This window comes from Moschus berezovskii, chromosome 6 (genome assembly GCF_049115385.1).
Source record: "Moschus berezovskii isolate FMDL1 chromosome 6, NW_MosBer_1.0, whole genome shotgun sequence".
Lineage (NCBI taxonomy): Eukaryota > Metazoa > Chordata > Mammalia > Artiodactyla > Moschidae > Moschus > Moschus berezovskii.
The window spans coordinates 19548292-19566870 of NC_142465.1; the positions used below are offsets into that span (position 1 = coordinate 19548292).

The 18579-nt window shown below is 37.5% G+C and overlaps 1 protein-coding gene across 1 annotated transcript; it reads right to left on the reverse strand.

The window, feature by feature from the left end:
* Positions 1–713: 713 nt before the first annotated feature.
* On the reverse strand, positions 714–12221 carry MGAT4C (MGAT4 family member C). Its single transcript, XM_055396733.2, has 3 exons — positions 12072–12221; positions 3947–4094; positions 714–1855 (listed from the first exon to the last, which is right to left on the reverse strand). Exons 1-3 carry the CDS (start codon positions 12216–12218, stop codon positions 714–716), a joined length of 1437 nt encoding a protein of 478 aa, XP_055252708.1. The 5' UTR covers positions 12219–12221.
* Between the last annotated feature and the right edge of the window lie 6358 nt (positions 12222–18579).

An 18579-nucleotide genomic window follows, 5' to 3' on the forward strand; every position in this document is an offset into this window, starting at 1 on the left:
AATACTGAGCATAACCTTTATTTTTGCAAAAGGGAACCTGGAAAAAGACTGCTTCCCACAGAAAATTTATTGACAGTAGGTGTTCAAATTTTTATACATTGAACAATTTCCCCTCCTATATAAATAATCAGGGGAAGATATTTTTGTCTTTTTTTTTCTTTTCATCACCTCAGCGACACACAAAATTCTGTTGTAAAGACATCACTTCTATGAGGAGGTATTCATTGTAGATGTACAGAAGTCTATGGAAACCTAAGTTTACAAGAAAAACAAGACATTATCATTCTAACCAAGTGCAGAGTCACAGAGATGCTTAATAAAATTTATCTGATGATATAATGAAATAAATTCTTGACTAAGTGCATAGTGTGGGAACTATCTTTCAAGATTCACCGTTGAACAAACCATATTTTCTCATTTTAAATCCTTCATGTCACCTTTTTGACATGCAGACGAAATTTTGAAAGTAACACAATAACATTAAAATATAAACAAAAGTATCATTAACTATGAACTGATACTCAGCTTCAAAAGTCAAAATAAATGTGTGCATAAAAGTATGCTGACAATGAGTAGTTCAAAACTGCCAAAATGATTGACTTTTAAAATATCCGATCCATTGCTTTCCCTCTAAAGGACAAAGGGAGCAAAAGAGGAAGTAGCAAAGCAGGAAACAGGAAGACCTGCTTCAGTAACTGGACATATTTAATTGGCTAAGAAGTCCAAATGCTAATACTCCGAATAATCAGCCATTCCTTTTGTGTTTTGGTAACATATATCCTCATACAGTGTATATCAAATGGAATTTTTTGATTTACATCAGATACTTCAAAGTTTCCATTTCTGAATTCTCCTAGTCTAATATAAGTAATACATTGTCTATTTTGTTTAAAATATCTAATATTCCCCCCAACATCTAGGGCTCCATGATGCAAAATATCATTTTGTCGATCTTCTGTTCCAGTATTCACTTTAATTCTTTTGATTACAATTGGTTTTTCAAATATAATCACGAAGACATCTCCTGTTGAAGGTGGTTTCCCCCAGAAGTATTCATCAACACTACTGTAAGCTTTGCTTGCATCATAATTTTCAAAAACACTCATGTTGGTATATAGACTTGCAGGAGGGTTATCTGGGAGGTCAAATGGTTCCTCTTCAAAATCATCATCCTTCAACTTATTCTCAGTTCCTTTATATGATGAATAATAACCCATGTGCTGAAAGAGAGATGGTTTAAAACGAATCACATTTTTCTGAGCTAACAGACTCCGGAAATGAGTCAAAAGCCAATCACAAGGCATTTCTTGATAAAACATTAATAAAAAATGTGCCAAACGTGGGAGATCATGAGAATGATAAAGTTTTCCAATATAGCCAAGCTTAGAGAACTCAAGGGTTACCCAGTAAGTTCCTTCTAAGGATGCAATGACTTTCTTGATGGCAGTTAAGAAATTTTTTGAACAACGAACATCATCTTCAAGCATTACATAATAGTATGAAATATTGGCACAAAAGTTGAGCAAAAAAGCATAATCTACATTTTGCTTGGAACGGAATCTGACTCTATCTTCCGGATCATTGTAATTTCTTTTAAGGCCACTCAGGATTGGGTAATATTCCTCTGGAGCATGTATAACCATTAACCTTCCAGCAATAATATGATGGGCAAATTTCTGTGTAATATCTTGCAGCATGACCTCACGCCAGGATGAGTTAAAGTCAGCTAGATGAACCACCACTGAAATTTCCTTCAATTCTTCATAGCTGGATTGCTCAAAAATTGACTTGATTGTCTCAAGTAAATAGCTTCCTTTTTTTCGTCTCACTGATGAAAGTCCAATTGTAAGAAATCCTGAACAAAAAAATCCAGAATGAAGAAAAATTAAAGGTGAAATTGAGTTTTGAATAGCATAGAAAAAAGAAAAAAAAGTTATTTTCCCCTTCGGCCGTCTACTCTATTAAGTACATCTAAGTGAATGATCGTATATAGAGCATTTTATGATTAAAGAATGGTGGCACAGTGGTAAAGACTGCCTGCCAATGCAGTAGACACAGGAGTCACCGGTTCGATCCCTGAGTCAGGAAGATCCCCTGGAGGAGGAAATGGCAAGTTACTGAAATATTCTTGCCTGCTCTTACTCTCTGTTTTATATTACTCTTTAGTATAAAGTAGTTGGAAAAGGAAATGGCAAACCACTCCAGTATTCTTGCCTGGAGGATCCCATGGACAGAGGAGCCTGCAAGACTACAGTCCATGGGGTCTCAAAAAGTCAGACACAACTGAGTGACCAACACACACAAATTCTCTGTTTTATATTGCCTCTTTAGTATAAAGCAGTTGGTATACGTGCCAGCACACATTTGTAAACTTAGTATGGAAAGTGATTACTAACGTGTGCAATAGATGGGGTGGTGGTGTAATAAATGGGGATTTTAAAAAATAGTGCAGTCTTTGAAATTAGGAGGAAGCTTAAGAGAAGTAGACATATGAAATGGAAGAAAAAAAGATCTAAAGAAAGTTAAACTATTGCAATTTTTCCTCAACCTGGTGATCACAAACTCACTTGCATAAACACTTCTTAACAGGGAACTCAATTTTTGTGGTCTCCACACCATCTACTAAGAAGTTCATGATATCACTGTGTATCACTGATTCTAAAACATATTTTCACACAGAAATATTTTAAACTCAGGTTGTATGTCACAACTGATAGCATCTTACAACTTAAAATTGTTGATGCTTATACTTTCTTAGTGGCACATCAATTAGATCATGATATTTTCTATAATTTATAATATCTTGAAATCCGTGAAATGTAGTATGTTACTTATTGGATCAAAGTGCCTGTAGTGGATTGAATAATTGTCTCCAAAATTTTGTGTCTATACCTGGAACTTTAGACTGTGACCTTATTTGGAAATCATCTTTGAAGATGCAATTAGTTAAAGATCTCCAGATGAAATCATATTGAATTCAGATTGGGCCATAAATTCAATGACCAATGTCCTTATAAGAATGGGAGAGGACACAGAGAGACAAAGAAGGCCATGTGGAGAGAGTGGCAGTGATTGCAGTTTTGCTACAACTAACCAAGGAATTGGAGAAGGCAATGGCACCCCACTCCAGTACTCTTGCCTAGAAAATCCCATGGGCAGAGGAGCCTGGTGGGCTGCAGTCCATGAGGTCGCGACGAGTCAGACACGACTGAGCGACTTCACTTTCACTTTTCACTTTCATGCATTGGAGAAGGAAATGGCAACCCCCTCCAGTGTTCTTGCCTGGAGAATCCCAGGGACGGGGAAGCCTGGTGGACTGCCGTCTATGGGGTCGCACAGGGTTGGACCCGACTGAAGCGACTTAGCAGCAGCAGCAGCAGCAACCAAGCAATGCCAAGTGTGACTAGCACCTGGAAGAGGCAAGGAAGGATTCTCCTCTAGATGGAGTCTGGTGCTGCCAGCATCCTGGTTTCTGAATTCTGGCTTCCAGTAATGTGAGAGAATCAATTTCCATTGTTTCAAACCACCTAGTTTGTGATTGTTTGTTATGACATCTTAGGAAACAAATGCAATGACTTTCACTACTTCAAACTGGTGGCATGTCATAAAACCAATGTTTGAAAATGTATCACTGTGGGAACAATTATTTTTAAAAGCTAACTTAAAAAAGTTAAAGTGAATTGCTTTTTCCTAGTCTCCCTACATAAATTCTATAGCAAACTATTAAAAACTTCATGTCACAATTAGGCATTTTTTTGGGGGGTGTTGTTATTAATGAAATTGGATTGGTGAATAACTGAATTTGTGAAGAAACACTGAATGTTTCCTAAAATATATATTATGTTAGTAAAGTCCATAAATTTCTTGTTATACAAATGAAGCATATTATCATTATTTTAGACAAAGCATTTTATTGTTCTTGATTTTAAAAGTATACTTTACTTACGCTTTCTTTGTAAAGGCATGACAGCTAAGTAGCGATAGGTGACATTGAGGGCTCCTGAGAAATTAGACAAATCTTTGAAAGTATGCATGTAGTGTTCTGGACTCAGCTGATGTGTAGATGTTTCCCTTAAAATCTGTTTGTCTCCTTCCTGAATGCCAAGAAGGAGGAAGAGAGAAATAACAGATGATCATGGATTAAATAAACTTTCTCCTTACACAATAATAATAATAATAATAAATATATATATAATGGATATATATATCTGATATACATATGTTGTTGCTGTTATTCAGTCACTCAGGCACGTCCAACTCTTTGCAACCCACGGACTGCAGTACACCAGGCTTCCCTGTCCTTCACCATCTCCTGGACTTGCTCAAACTCACCTCCATTGAGTTGGTGTTGTGATGCCCTCTACCCAGCTCATCCTCTGTCATCCCCTTCTCCTCCTGCCTTCAGTCTTTTCTAGCATCAGGGTCTGGAGAAGGAAATGGCAACCCACTCCAGTACTCTTGCCTGGAAAATCCCATGGATAGAGGAGTCTGGTGGGCTGCCGTTTATGGGGTTGCACAGAGTCGGACACAACTGAAGTGACTTAGCAGCAGCAGCAGGGTTTTTCCAATGAGTTGGCTCTTTGCATCAGGTGGCCCAAAATATTGGAACTTCAGTTGCAGCAGCAGTCCTTCCAATGAATATTCAAGATTGATTTCCTTTATGTTTGATCTCCTTGCAGTCCAAGGGACTCTCAAGAGTCTTTAATATGGGTATTATATAAATGTCAATTACTGGCATTAGAAGCTGTAGAAAAATTATTTTTACCTGAATTCTAGATTCTGTTCACTATTTTCCACATTTTATTTTATGCTTACAGTTGCTTTTCTAAAGCATACATTAATAATGGCATTCTCTTGATTAAAAAAAATTGAAAACTCCCACTGTTTTCATGTTAAAATTCAAATTCTTTACAAGAATCTTCAAACTTGACAGTGATATTTACAGTTTCATGTAAGGCTAATTCTCACTAGATTCCCCGTATCTGAATCGTATTACACTACTTACTCTTCTTCAAGTCCTGTCAAATAAAAGACCACACATTATTTCTAAGATTTTGAAACTTTAGGAATGATTAGAAGGATGCAACAATGAACATAATAATTGGAGTTTGAATGATTTATTAATCAAGAAGTTTTAGTCAGTCATTTATGTAGCCACTATAATCAAAGGCTATTGAGAATGGATAGCCATGGTCTTTGTGAAACGATAGCATTTTTTACAAATATCTTCAAGATATCTTGCTTAAGAGACATTTGTACCAAATGTTCAAGGAAATGTCTTTAGACCTTGTACAGGTCTTTCCCATGATGTTTACTTGTTGCTTGTGAGTGTAGAGGGGGAGAGGGAGTGTCCTGATGAAAGTGAAGTTTAGTTCTTTTATATTTAAAAACTTTGGTATCAATTTGATAATGGAATTATGTCATACAATCTTCAGGATGGTTTATATTCAAGAAGATATTCTTATTCAGCTTAAAAATATCCTGCTAACAATTAATTGCTCCCTTTTATCTCCCTCTGATATAAATTCAGTTGTAGATTTTGATTATCTAATCATCATTTGAACAAGCCTCTATTAGTTATACATTACTAGCAATGTGATGACCTGCTTGGCTTTTATATATGGTTTATTATCACTGGTAGAATATTAGGACAACCTAATTAGATTTTTTTTTTCTTTTTTGACAAAGTATCTATTGTGCTGTGTGAGTTCTGTGGATATTTCGACTATTCAGTATAGGATTGGCAGGTCAGGTATGAGCAATGCCATTATGACAACAGAGAAAGTGAATGTATTAAATAAATTTGGTCCTCATACTATTTGACTGTGGTCAATAAAACTTTAATCAATTAAACATTGTCCTAAAATATTAGAAAGGATTCAAATACAAATTTTACTTTAGTTGGAACATTTACTGCTTTATTTCAAATTCAAATATCAATGGAAAAGGTGACTAACTCAAAGTTTTAAATCTATGGCCGAGCTGAAATTGTCTTAGAATAAAAGTTGAAATAATGAATATTGACTGGCAGGAGCTTTCAATCTGGTCTTTGATAAATGAATATGCATTCTGTATATCTTTTCTGTATATTGAATTTTGTTTATGAGCCTATATTTGCTTTTTAATAGTGTATTTCTATATTTTATATTGCCTTGATAATTTGGACAAAGAAAAATACTTTTTATGATTTATAATGTGCTTGCTATCTATATTACAGAATTTTGAAATACATGACATTAAATTTGGGAGGCTAGTTGTATAAATGTACTAATTAATATCCATTGAATTCTGATTATTTTAAACTAATTGCATATTAATATTTTCATCTTTGTATTTCTGAAAACCAAAAAAAAAAAAATCATGAAAGTTTTAAAATGAACAAATTTAGGATTTTCAAAAGGTAACTGAAGACTCAGTTTTGCATTAGCTACTTTAATAGTTAATATGATGTCAATATTTAACTGGATCTAGAAAATATATTTATAAAAATCACACAGTAGTCACAATACTGAATTCATTTTACCATTCTGTTCTTATGTGATGTCACATTCTAAAGGAAGTGCAGGATACTGAATATCTCTTTAAGAATTCTGTCTTGAACATGTAAAAATCTGGACCTTTTCTGTGATAAGATAGAGTACATTCATCCTGATTGAAGGACATAACAGAATATAAGATGAAATGAGATGTATGAAAGCACTTTATTAAATTCTCAAGAACAAGTCTTTATACTTTTCAGCATAAATAAATAATGCAACTTTCACCTGAGTCAGCCTTTCTGGCTGCTTTCCAGAAGCATCTACCTGAACAGCCAGGCTCTCCCTGGATACCTTCTTTCTATAGCTACTATGCTGTAGTGTATTTTTCAGTAATAAGACAAAGCTTTATGACAATCATTTTCTGGATGGGAATGAAATTCAATGGACTAGCTACAGGCTAAATATATACCCTAGTGGCTACTTTGAAGATGCTCACAGCCGAGAGGCTAAGTTGATTGGGCATGCAGTGTCTCTTCTACTTAGTTTGCCTTGTAATACAATTTGTCTGTTACACTGAACTTGGCTTTCTTTCCTACTGAAAGGCACATATGCCTCTATCATGTAAGCAATACACTAAGTTATTACACGCCCAGGATTTGGGGGCCATTGACGGATTTTCTAGCAAGAAGAGTAGAATACATGTGCTAAATAACCTTAGAGACCTTATTACTGTAATTGTTTATCTGAGTTCTGTGAATTATGACTACAATTTCCTCCTGATTTAAGAAAAACAGGGAACTTCCCTGGTGGTCCAGTGGTTAAGACTGTGCTCTTAATGTAGGGGGCTGGGGTTCAATCCTGTATCAGGGAACTAGGTTCCTCATGCCACAACGAAGAGGCCAGTTTTCCATGGATATTAACACATTGCTTAAAATTCTCCAAGCCAGGCTTCAATAATACGTGAAACGTGAACTACGAGATGTTCAAGCTGGTTTTAGAAAAGGCAGAGGAACCAGAGATCAAATTGCCAACATCTGCTGGATCATGGAGAAAGCAAGAGAGTTCCAGACAAACATCTAGTTCTGCTTCATTGACTATGCCAAAGCCTTTGACTGTACAGATCACAATAAACTGTGGAAAATTCTTCAAGAGATGGGAATACCAGACCACCTGACCTGCCTTTTGAGAAACCTGTATGCAGGTCAGGAAGCAACAGTTAGAACTGGACATGGAACAACAGACTGGTTTCAAATAGGAAAAGGAGTATGTCAAGGCTGTATATTGTCACCCTGTTTATTTAACTTCTATGCAGAGTACATCAAGAGAAACACTGGGCTGGAGGAAGCACAAGCTGGAATCAAGATAGCCGGGAGAAATATCAATAACCTCAGATATGCAGATGATATCACCCTTATGGCAGAAAGTGAAGAATTACAGAGTCTCTTGATGAAAGTGAAAGAGGAGAGTGAAAAAGTTGGCTTAAAGCTCAACATTCAGAAAACTAAGATCATGGCATCCAGTCCCATCACTTCATGGCAAATAAATGGGGAAACAGTGGAAACAGTGGCTGACTTTATTTTTCTGGGCTCGAAAATCACTGCAGATGGTGATTGCAGCCACGAAATTAAAAGACGCTTACTCCTTGGAAGGAAAGTTATGATCAACCTAGATAGCATATTAAAAAGCAGAGACATTACTTTGCCAACAAAGGTCTGTCTAGTCAAGGCTATGGTTTTTCCAGTAGTCATGTATGGATGTGAGAGTTTGACTATAAAGAAAGCTGAGCACTGAAGAATTGATGCTTTTGAACTGTGGTGTTGGAGAAGACTCTTGAGCGTCCCTTGGACTGCAAGGAGTTCCAACCAGTCCATCCTAAAGGAGATCAGTCCTGGGTGTTCATTGGAAGGACTGATGTTGAAGCTGAAATGTCAATACTTTGGCCACCTGACGCGAAGAGCTAGCTCACTGGAAAAGACCCTGATGTTGAGAGGGATTGGGGGCAGGAGGAGAAGGGACGACAGAGGATGAGATGGTTGGATGGCATCTCCGACTCGATGGACATGGGTTTGGGTGAACTCCGGGAGTTGATGATGGACAGGGAGGCCTGGAATGCTGTGATTCATGGGGTCGCAGAGAGTCGGACATAACTGAGCAACTGAACTGAACTGAACTAACACATTGTAGAAGAACAATTTTAATGTATTTGTACATGAATGACAATGAATATTTAACAGTTTATACATATTAAGCCTTGGGATAAAATTTAGTTCAAAATGTAATTTAGGTAGAAAACATCCTCTAGTAAAGAGTGAATATTTAAACTAATAAAAATATTGTCACTAAATTTTCAAAATGGGGGGAAGCTTATATTTAACATCCATTTTAATTCACTTTTTCTAACATAAAGTAAATATTTAAAAATAAATTCAGTTTTCTAAGCTAAGAACAAATTTCTTCTCTGTACCTGGGATGATTTGTAAATCTGATTATATATATATGGGCTTTCCTGGTGGTATATGGCTAATGTAGCCAGATTTCATTGAGAAGTACTCTTTAGTAAGAGCTACTTCATTAAATCACACTTTTAAATAATGTGGGTAGGACTGATGTTTAGACAGAAATGTATAAATAGAGCAATAGCATTTGATCTTATGGGTCTGAACTCTATTACTTCTTATACATTTTAAGGTGAATTTGAAGTGGTTCTCTTCCAAAAAGACATAAAGATATTTGCTGCATATAATAATATTTTGTCTATTTAATGTTAAATATTGAAATTGCACTTGAAAGAGTCTTATCATCAGTAAATGCAACCAGCATCCTACCAATACCATGTTTTTGTTGTACAAGACGGGATTTACTTTTACCAGTACAGAATACAAGAAATAAATGTTTATTTGAAAATTAAATCATTAATCAAGAGCCCCTCTAATTAATTTACAATCTTCAATTCTCTTAATTAAAATATAGCTGGATCACCTAGGTCTTGCTCTATTGTCCTTAAATTTCATAAATCTAACAGGTTAAAAAGTCTAAAATGCATATCATTATAAGTCTTTCCAGTTTGCTATGTTTAACTAGATCATCCTAGTCAAATTCTATTAACTGTGGTACCTTCAATATGAATTAAACCTATATTGAAGGTAAAAGCTCACAAGATTAAACCTATAATTGAAGGTAAAAGACATAGGCAGAGTCAAGGTCTAGGAATGTGACAGAATTTCACCATCAAAGAATAATGCTAAGGGAGGCAAGATGCTTTACAGAATACCTTCTAAGAAAATCTGTACGAACTAAGATCATTTGGTTGGCTTGCAGGGTATAGAATAGTATCTGGCAAGTAACTGGTAGTTACTAAATCATTTTCAATTAATAAAATAAAACATTTTACTAGGAAATGATCTTTGAAGTTGTTGTCAGAGTCTCTCTAGTTAAGATATTAATTGAAAGTTTTCAGCATGCTTGTATGAAAGAAAGTACTTTCCAGTCCTCTGTATGTTCAAAGGCTTTGGTTTTCTGAAATACGTAAACAGGAATAATTGCACAAGTATTAGAATTTTCCCAGATATCTTAACATCAATTACGATGGAAAAAGTAAGAAATAATGTCCATAATTATTCTCATTAGACATGAAATATGTGACAGTCATAACATAATAAATAATCATAACAAAAATAAATAATAGAGACATATTGAGTTCTCATAATTAGTCAGAATGTATCTTTTTGTATACTTTCATAATTCACTTAAAATTCATTCAGGGAATTTCCCTGGCAGCCCAGTGGTTAAGTCTCTGTGCTTCCATTGTAGAGAGCATGGGTTTGATCCCTGGTCAGGAACGAAGTGTCTATAATTGTGTGGTGTGGCCAAAAAAAGAAAACTACCCCGCACCCCTCAAAAAAAACAACCCATAAAATTAGGGACTTCTTTGGTGTCCCAATGCATATCATTAGTAAATTTCTTCAGAGGCTAAGATTCCACACTTCCATTGCAGGGGGCATGGGTTTGATCCCTGGTTGGGGGCTTCTCAGGTGGTTCTAGGGGTAAAGAATCTGCTTGCCAATGCAGGAGACATAAGAGATAAGAATTTGATTCCTGGGTCAGGAAGATCCCCTGGAGGAGGGCATGGAAACCCACTCCAGAATTCTTGTCTGGAGAATCCCATGGCCAGAGGAGCCTGGAAGTCTATACTATGTAGGGTCATAGAGAGTCAGACAAGACTGAAGCAACTTAGAATGCATGCATGCACAGGGGACTAAGATACCTGCATGCTGCCAGACATGGGAAAAAAAATCTACTAACTTTCTAATTTTACCTTTTTTAAACTACTGAATAGTTTTCACATTATTATCTTTAGTTCTTGAAGTTCTTTATTACTTTTAAGTGACAATAAGGGTAAAACATGGTGGTCACGTAACAGCTATTCAAGATTCAAACGAGTTGTCACACATTAATATTCTTTCTTAACAAAATAGCACAATTAGTATCAATAATTAGACAATAGGATTTGGAATTTTTTGTTAATATAGAAAAGTAAAAAAAGTAAGAGTTGGACTGTGAAGAAAGCTGATCGCCGAAGAATCGATGCTTTTGAACTGTGGTGTTGGAGAAGACTCTTGAGAGTCCCTTATACTGCAAGGAGATCCAACCAGTCTATTCTAGAGGAGATCAATCCTGGGTGTTCATTGGAAGGACTGATGCTGAAACTGAAGCTCAAATACTTTGGCCACCTCATGCAACGAGTTGGCTCACTGGAAAAGACTCTAATGCTGGGAAAGGTTGGGGGTGGGAGGAGAAGGGGACGACAGAGAATGAGATGGCTGGATGGCATCACCGACTCTGTGGACGTGGGTTTGAGTGTACTCCGGGAGTTGGTGATGGACAGGGAGGCCTGGCGTGCTGTGATTCATGGGGTCACAGAGAGTCGGACACGACTGAGCGACTGAACTGAACTGAACTGAACTGAAAAAAAGTAAGGAGTAATACCTATAAAAATTTGTTTAGTCTATTTACAGGAACTGACTCTGCCCGTTCCACTTATAAGTGTAGTTTTTTCAATAAATATGTAATATACTACTATGAGCTTCCCTGGTGGCTCAGTGCTAAACAATCTGCCTGTCAATGCAGGAGATACGGGTTTCATCCCTGTGTCAGGAAGATCCCCTGGAGAGGGAACTGACAACTCATTCTAGTAGTCTTGCCTGGAGAATCCCATGGACAGAGGAGCCTGGTGGGCTACAGTCTATGAGGTCATAAAGAGTTGGACACAACTGAGGGACTAAGCACAAACACACAGACATACAATTAATTTAGATAGGGATGATAGCTAACTTATTTGTAATTAGATGTGCATATTTACATTAAATATAGCATATAGCATTAAATAAAGCATTACAACATGAACCAAACAATTATAATGTTGACAATATATAATTGATATAAAAGGTAGCTAGATGGGCAAGATATATATTATAATTTTTCTAAAACTAAGGCTATTTCAATATCCTGGGACTGAAGTTATGTTGCAAGTGGACTGTCTTGTTTGACTTAGGTCTTACTTTGAACAAAAAGTAATCAACCTCCAAGACTTACCATAACATAGCTATCTTCAATGTACAAGTTCATAAACAGAAGGAAAATGACAAGAACTCCCAAGAATGAGACAGTAGAACGTTTTCGCAGGCATCGCATTTTATCTAGTATATCAAAAATATGCTTCACTTGGTGAAATTTAAGCATTCTCTCCTGTGGAAAAGAGGCACAGAATTACTAACAATTAATCATGCGGGTAAATATTTCTTCACCATATCAATCAACAGGCCTTTATAAAATTTTACTCTCCAAATATTTGAACCAAAATTGTTTACAGTTTCACAATAAAAGTTGGCATAATTTATTAATACATTAACATAAAGATGATGCAGTGGTTTAACTTGATGTAGTGTAACTAAAGGTGAAAAGCAGTTATTTCTGAACAAATAAATATTGGTAACAATAATGTAAGAAAATAATAGTCCCCACTGAAGACGGTGACTGAAGCATGAAATTAAAAGACACAATCTTCTTTGAAGAAAAGCTATGACCAATCTAGACAGCATATTAAAAAACAGAGACATTACTTTGCCAAAAAATGTCCATCTAGTCAAAGCTATGGTTTTACCAGTAGTCATGTATGGATGTGAGAGTTGGACTATAAAGAAATCTGAGCACTGAAGAATTGATGCTTTTGAACTATGGTGTTGGAGAAGACTCTTGAGAGTCCCGTGGACTGCAAGGAGATCCAACCAGTCCATCCTGAAGGAATTCAGTCCTGGAAGGACTGATGTTGAAGCTGAAACTCCAATACTTTGGCCACCTGATGTGAAGAACCAACTCATTGGAAAAGACCCTGATGGTGGGAAAGATGGAAGGCAGGAGGAGAAGGGGACAACAGAGGATAAGATGGTTGGATGGCATCACCTACTCCATGGACATGAGTTTGAGCAAGCTCCAGGAGTTGGTGATGGACAGGGAAACATGGCATGCTGTAGTCCATGGAGTCACAAAGAGTCAGCCACGACTGAGGGACTGAACTGAACAGATGAGAAAGAATGAAAATAAAAGAAAAGCAAACATTAAGGTAACATCTACCTCCCCATATTAAAATGTAATAAAATTAGAAGACAGTAGAAGTTTGGGACTAATACTGATCTCAGAGTAGGTCCACTGAAAAGAAATATAGGGAGAAAATTTGGGTGAAAGAAAGAGAAGTCACAAAGGAAGTTAAAGTTTTCAGGGTGAGTCCACACAAAAATTCAGTTATAAAGGCTTTGTTAATTTTCCCAGTAATTCTTGCTAAATCAGTGTAAATCCTGGAGTGGCATATCAACATTGCCTTGCTCAATCTATTGTTTATAATAATTTATGGACTACAAAAAGCCAAAAGAGTTGGTACGGTTAGTGGAAGCCTAATTATTTTCCATTTCACTCTTCTACATTTTGTGATCCACTACAATTACAAATTCATTTAGATTACTGATATTTTTTAAAAATTATATAGAATGCCTAGAATGATCAAAAGGTTAGTGGAATCATATTTTGTCCATAAACAACAATTTTTGGAAATTATGCCTTGTTGAGTTATACTATGTCTTCTTGGATTCAGCTTTAGGATGAAGTATTTATGGGCATAAAGAACTTCAGGAGGTGAAAAAGGCCTGTACCCCAACCCTTACAACAATGTCTAGAACATATCCAGCTAACAAAGCCTCTTCCATGAATTAATGCAAGAAAGCACTTCTGAATCTTTGAAAATTATAGGAAAGAAGATGAGGAATTGGGAGAAAGGAATGTTAATGAAAGTCCATTGTCTTTGGCCATATTCTTCTTGGGAGTTATTTTTTCTTGATTTGTAGCTGTAAATATATGTGTAGAGATGTACATCTTTTTTGTATAATGTTTTAAAAAAAATCCTTCCCTATCTTGATGTCAGATAGACAGTCTCATTTATTTTCTTCTGTGTTTTTTGCTTGTTTTAATAGATAGACTTTTGTTAGTACACCTGGAATTTATCTTTGTGTCTCATATGAGGTGAAAGTGAAACAATTTATGTATTCCATATGTAGAGCTGTGCACTGTGAACTGCTCACAGTGCACTGGCAAAAGTAACAATAGCATTACCACTCTAATTTCAAGGGGTTGGGGAGGTATAATCTCCTGTGTACTGAGAAATAAAGAAAAACTGGATACTGGAAAACAATAATGAATTAAGGAAATTATGAGACATGCCGTGTAGGGTCACCCAAGATAGATGGGTCATGGTGGAGAGTTCTAACAAAATGTGGTCCACTGGAGAAGGCAATGGCAAGCCACTCCTTGCCATTCTTGCCGTGAGATCCCCAAGAACAGTATGAAAAGGCAAAAAGATATTACACTGAAGGATGAACTTCCTACATCAGTAAGTGGCCAATATACTACCGGAGAAGAGTGGAGAAATAACACCAGAAAGAATGAAGAGATGGAGCCAAAGTGAAAACAACGGCCAATTGTGGCTGTGACTGGTGGTAGAAGTAAAGTCAGATGCGGTAAAGAACAATATTGCATAGGAACCTGGAATGTTAGGTGCATGAATCAAGGTAAATTAGAAGTGGTCAAACAGGAGATGGCAAGAGTGAACGTCGACATTTTAGGAATAAGTGAACTAAAATGGACCGGAATGGGTGAATTTAACTCAGATGACCATTATATTTACAACTGTGGGCAAGAATCCCTTAGAAGAAATGGAGTAGATATCATAGTCAAAAAAAGAGTTCAAAATCCTGTACTTGGGGGAAATCTCAAAAATGATAGAATGATCTCTGTTGGTTTCCAAGGCAAACCATTCAATATTACAGCAATCCAAGTCTATGCCCCGACCAGGAATGCTGAAGAAGCTGAAGCTAAATGGTTCTGTGAAGACCTACAAGACCTTCTAGAACTAACATCCCCCAAAGATGTCCTTTTCACTATAGGGGGCTGGAATGCAAAAGTAGGAAGTTAAGAGCTACCTGGAGTACCAGAAAAATGTGACCTTGGAGCACGGAATGAAGCAGGGCAAAGGCTAATAGAGTTTTGCCAAGAGAATGCACTGGTCATAGCAAACACCCTCTTCCAAAAACACAAGAGAAGACTCAACACAGGGACATCACCAGTTGGTCAATACCAAAATCAGATTGATTATATTCTTTGTAGCCAAAGATGAATAAGCTCTATACAGTCAGCAAAAACAAGACTGTGAACTTACTGTGGCTCAGGTCATGAACTCCTTGTTGCCAAATTCAGACTTAAATTGAAGAAAGTAGGGAAAACTACTAGACTATACAGGCATGACCTAAATCAAATCCCTTATGATTGATTATACAGTGAAAGTGACAAGTAGATTCACGGGATTAGATCTGATATCAGAGTCCCTGAAGAACAATGGATGGAGGTTTGTGACATTGTAGAGGAGGCAGTGATTAAGACCATCCCCAATAAAAATAAATGCAAAAAGTCAAACGGTTGTCTGAGGAGGCCTTACAAATAGCTGAGAAAGGAAGAGAAGCCAAAGGCAAAGGAGAAAAGGAAAGATATACCCATTTGAATGCAGAGTTCCAAAGAATATCAAGGAGAGATAGCAAAGCCTTCTTCAGTGATCAATGCAAAGAAATAGAGGAAAACAATAGAATGGGAAAGGCTAGGATCTCTTCAAGAAAATTACAGATACCAAGGGAATATTTCATGCAAAGATGGGCAAAAGAAAGGACAGACATGGTATGGATCTAACAGAAGCAGAAGATTAAGAAGAGGTGGCAAGAATACACAGAAGAACTATACAAAAAAGATCTTCATGACCCAGATAATCACCGAGAGCCAGACATCCTGGAATGCAAAGTCAAGTGAGCCTTAGGAAGAATCACTACATACAAAGCTAGTGGAGGTGATGGAATTCCAATTGAGCTATTTCAAATCTTAAAAGATGATGTTGTGAAAGTGCTGTGCTTAATATGCCAACAAATTTGGAAAACTCAGCAGTGGCCACAGGACTGGAAAAGGTCTGTTTCCATTTCAATCCCAAAGAAAGGCAGTGCCAACGAACGCTCAAGCTATCGCACAATTGACTCATCTCAAATGCTATCGAAGTAATGCTCAAAATTCTCCAAGCCAGGCTTCAGCAATACGTGAACTGTGAACTTCCAGATGTTCAAACTGGATTTAGAAAAGGCAGAGTAACCAGAGATCAAAATGCCAGCATCTGTTGGATCATCGAAAAAGCAAGAGAGTTCCAGAAATACATCCACTTCAGCTTTGTTGACTATGCCAAAGCCTTTGACTGTCTGGATCACAATAAACTGAGGAAAATTCTGAAAGAGATGGGAATACCAGACCACCTTACTTGCCTCCTGAGAAACCTGTATGCAGGTCAAAAAGCAACAGTTAGAACTGGACATGGAACAACAGACTGTTTTCAAAAAGGAAAAGGAGCACGTCAAGGCTGTATATTGTCACCCTGTTTATTTAACTTATATGCAGCGTGGTGGTAGTTTAGTTGCTAAGCAGTGTCTGACTCTTGCAATCCCATGGTCTGTAGCCTGTCAGGCTCCTCTGTCCATGGGATTTCTAGGCAAGAATACTAGAGTGGGTTGCCATTTCCTTCTCCAGTGGATCTTCCTGACCCAGGAATCAAACCTGGGTCTCCTGCATTGCAGGCAGATGATTAATCGACTGAGCTTTACATCATGTGAAATGCCAGGCTGGATGAAGCACAACCTGAAATCAAGATTTCTGGGAGAAATATCAATAATCTCACATACGCAGATGACACCACCCTTGTGGCAGAAAGTGAAGAACTAAAGTGCCTCTTGATGAAAGTGAAAAAGGAGAGTGGAAAAGCTGGCTTAAAACTCAACATTCAGACAGCTAAGATCATGGCATCTGGTCCCATCAGTTCAGTTCAGTCGCTCAGTCGTGTCCGACTCTTTGTGACCCCATGAATCACAGCACGCCAGGCCTCCCTGTCCATCACCAACTCCGGAGTTCACTCAAACTCATGTCCATAGAGTGTCTGATGCCATCCAGCCATCTCATTCTCTGTCGTCCCCATCTGCTTCCACCCCCAATCCCTCATAGCATCAGACTCTTTTCCAGTGAGTCAACTCATCGCATGAGGTGGCCAAAGTATTGGAGTTTCAGCTTTAGCATCAGTCCTTCCAATGAACACCCAGGATTGATCTCCTTTAGAATGGACTTGTTGGATCTCCTTGTAGTCCAAGGGACTCTCAAGAGTCTTCTCCAGCACCACAGTTCAAAAGCATCAATTCTTTGGTGATCAGCTTTCTTCACAGTCTAACTCTCACATCCATATATGACCACTGGAAAAACCATAGCCTTGACTAGACAGACCCTGCTTGGCAAAGTAATGTCTCTGCTTTTTAATATGCTATCTAGGTTGGTCATAACTTTCCTTCCAAGGAGTAAGCGTCTTTTAATTTCCTGGCTGCAATCAGCATCTGCAGTGATTTTGGAGCCCAAAATCTTCATGGCAAATAGATGGGGAAACAATGGAAACAGTGACAGACTTTAATTTGGGGGGGCTCCAAAATCACTGCAGATGGTGACTGCGGCCGTGAAATTAAAAGACACATGCTCCTTGGAAGAAAAGCTATGACCAGACTAGACAGCATTTTAAAAGCAGAGACATTACTTTGCCGATAAAGGCCCATCTAGTCAAAGCTATGGTTTTTCCAGTAGTCGTGTATGGGTGTGAGAGTTGGACTATAAAGAAAGCTGAGTACTGAAGAATCGATGCTTTTGAACTGTGGTGTTGGAGGTGACTCTTGTGAGTCCCTTGGTTTGCAAGGAGATGAAACCATTCAATCCTAAAGGAAATCAGTACTGAATATTCATTGAAAGATCTGATGCTGAAGTTGAAACTGCAATACTTTGGCCACCTGATGTGAAGAACTAACTCACTGGAAAAGACCTTGGTTCTGGGAAAGATGGAAGATAGGAGGAGAAGGAGATGACAGAGCATTAGAGGTTGGCTGGCATCACCAACTTGATGGACATGAGTTTGAGTGAACTCCAGGAGTTGGTGATGGACAGGGAAGCCTGAAGTGCTGGAGTCCATAGGGTCACAAAGAGTTGAACACAACTGAGCGACTGAGCTGAAATGAAACATTAATAATGTATAAAGTGTTAGTCACCCGGTCATGTCTGGCTCTTGTGATTCCATGGACTGTAGCCCACCAGGCTTCTCTGTCCTTAGGATACTCCAGGCTAGAATACTGGAGTGGGTAGCCATTCCTTTCTTTACCCAGAGATTGAGTCCCGGTCTCCTGCATTGCAGGCAGATTCTTTGCCATCTGGGTCATTAGAGTAGGCCTAATACCAGACCGTATATTAAATCATCTCATCTTTTGGTTTGTGATGTCAGTTTTAGAATAGGGTCAGTTTCTAATTTGCATTTATGTGTCAAAACTGTGTCAACAGACTCATCATTTATCTTTTCCAATAAAAAAATATATACATATCGCTTTTGAACCAAAACATTGTTAAGTTAAATTCTGTTGTCCCATTCTATATTCTGAAGTGTACTGTAACC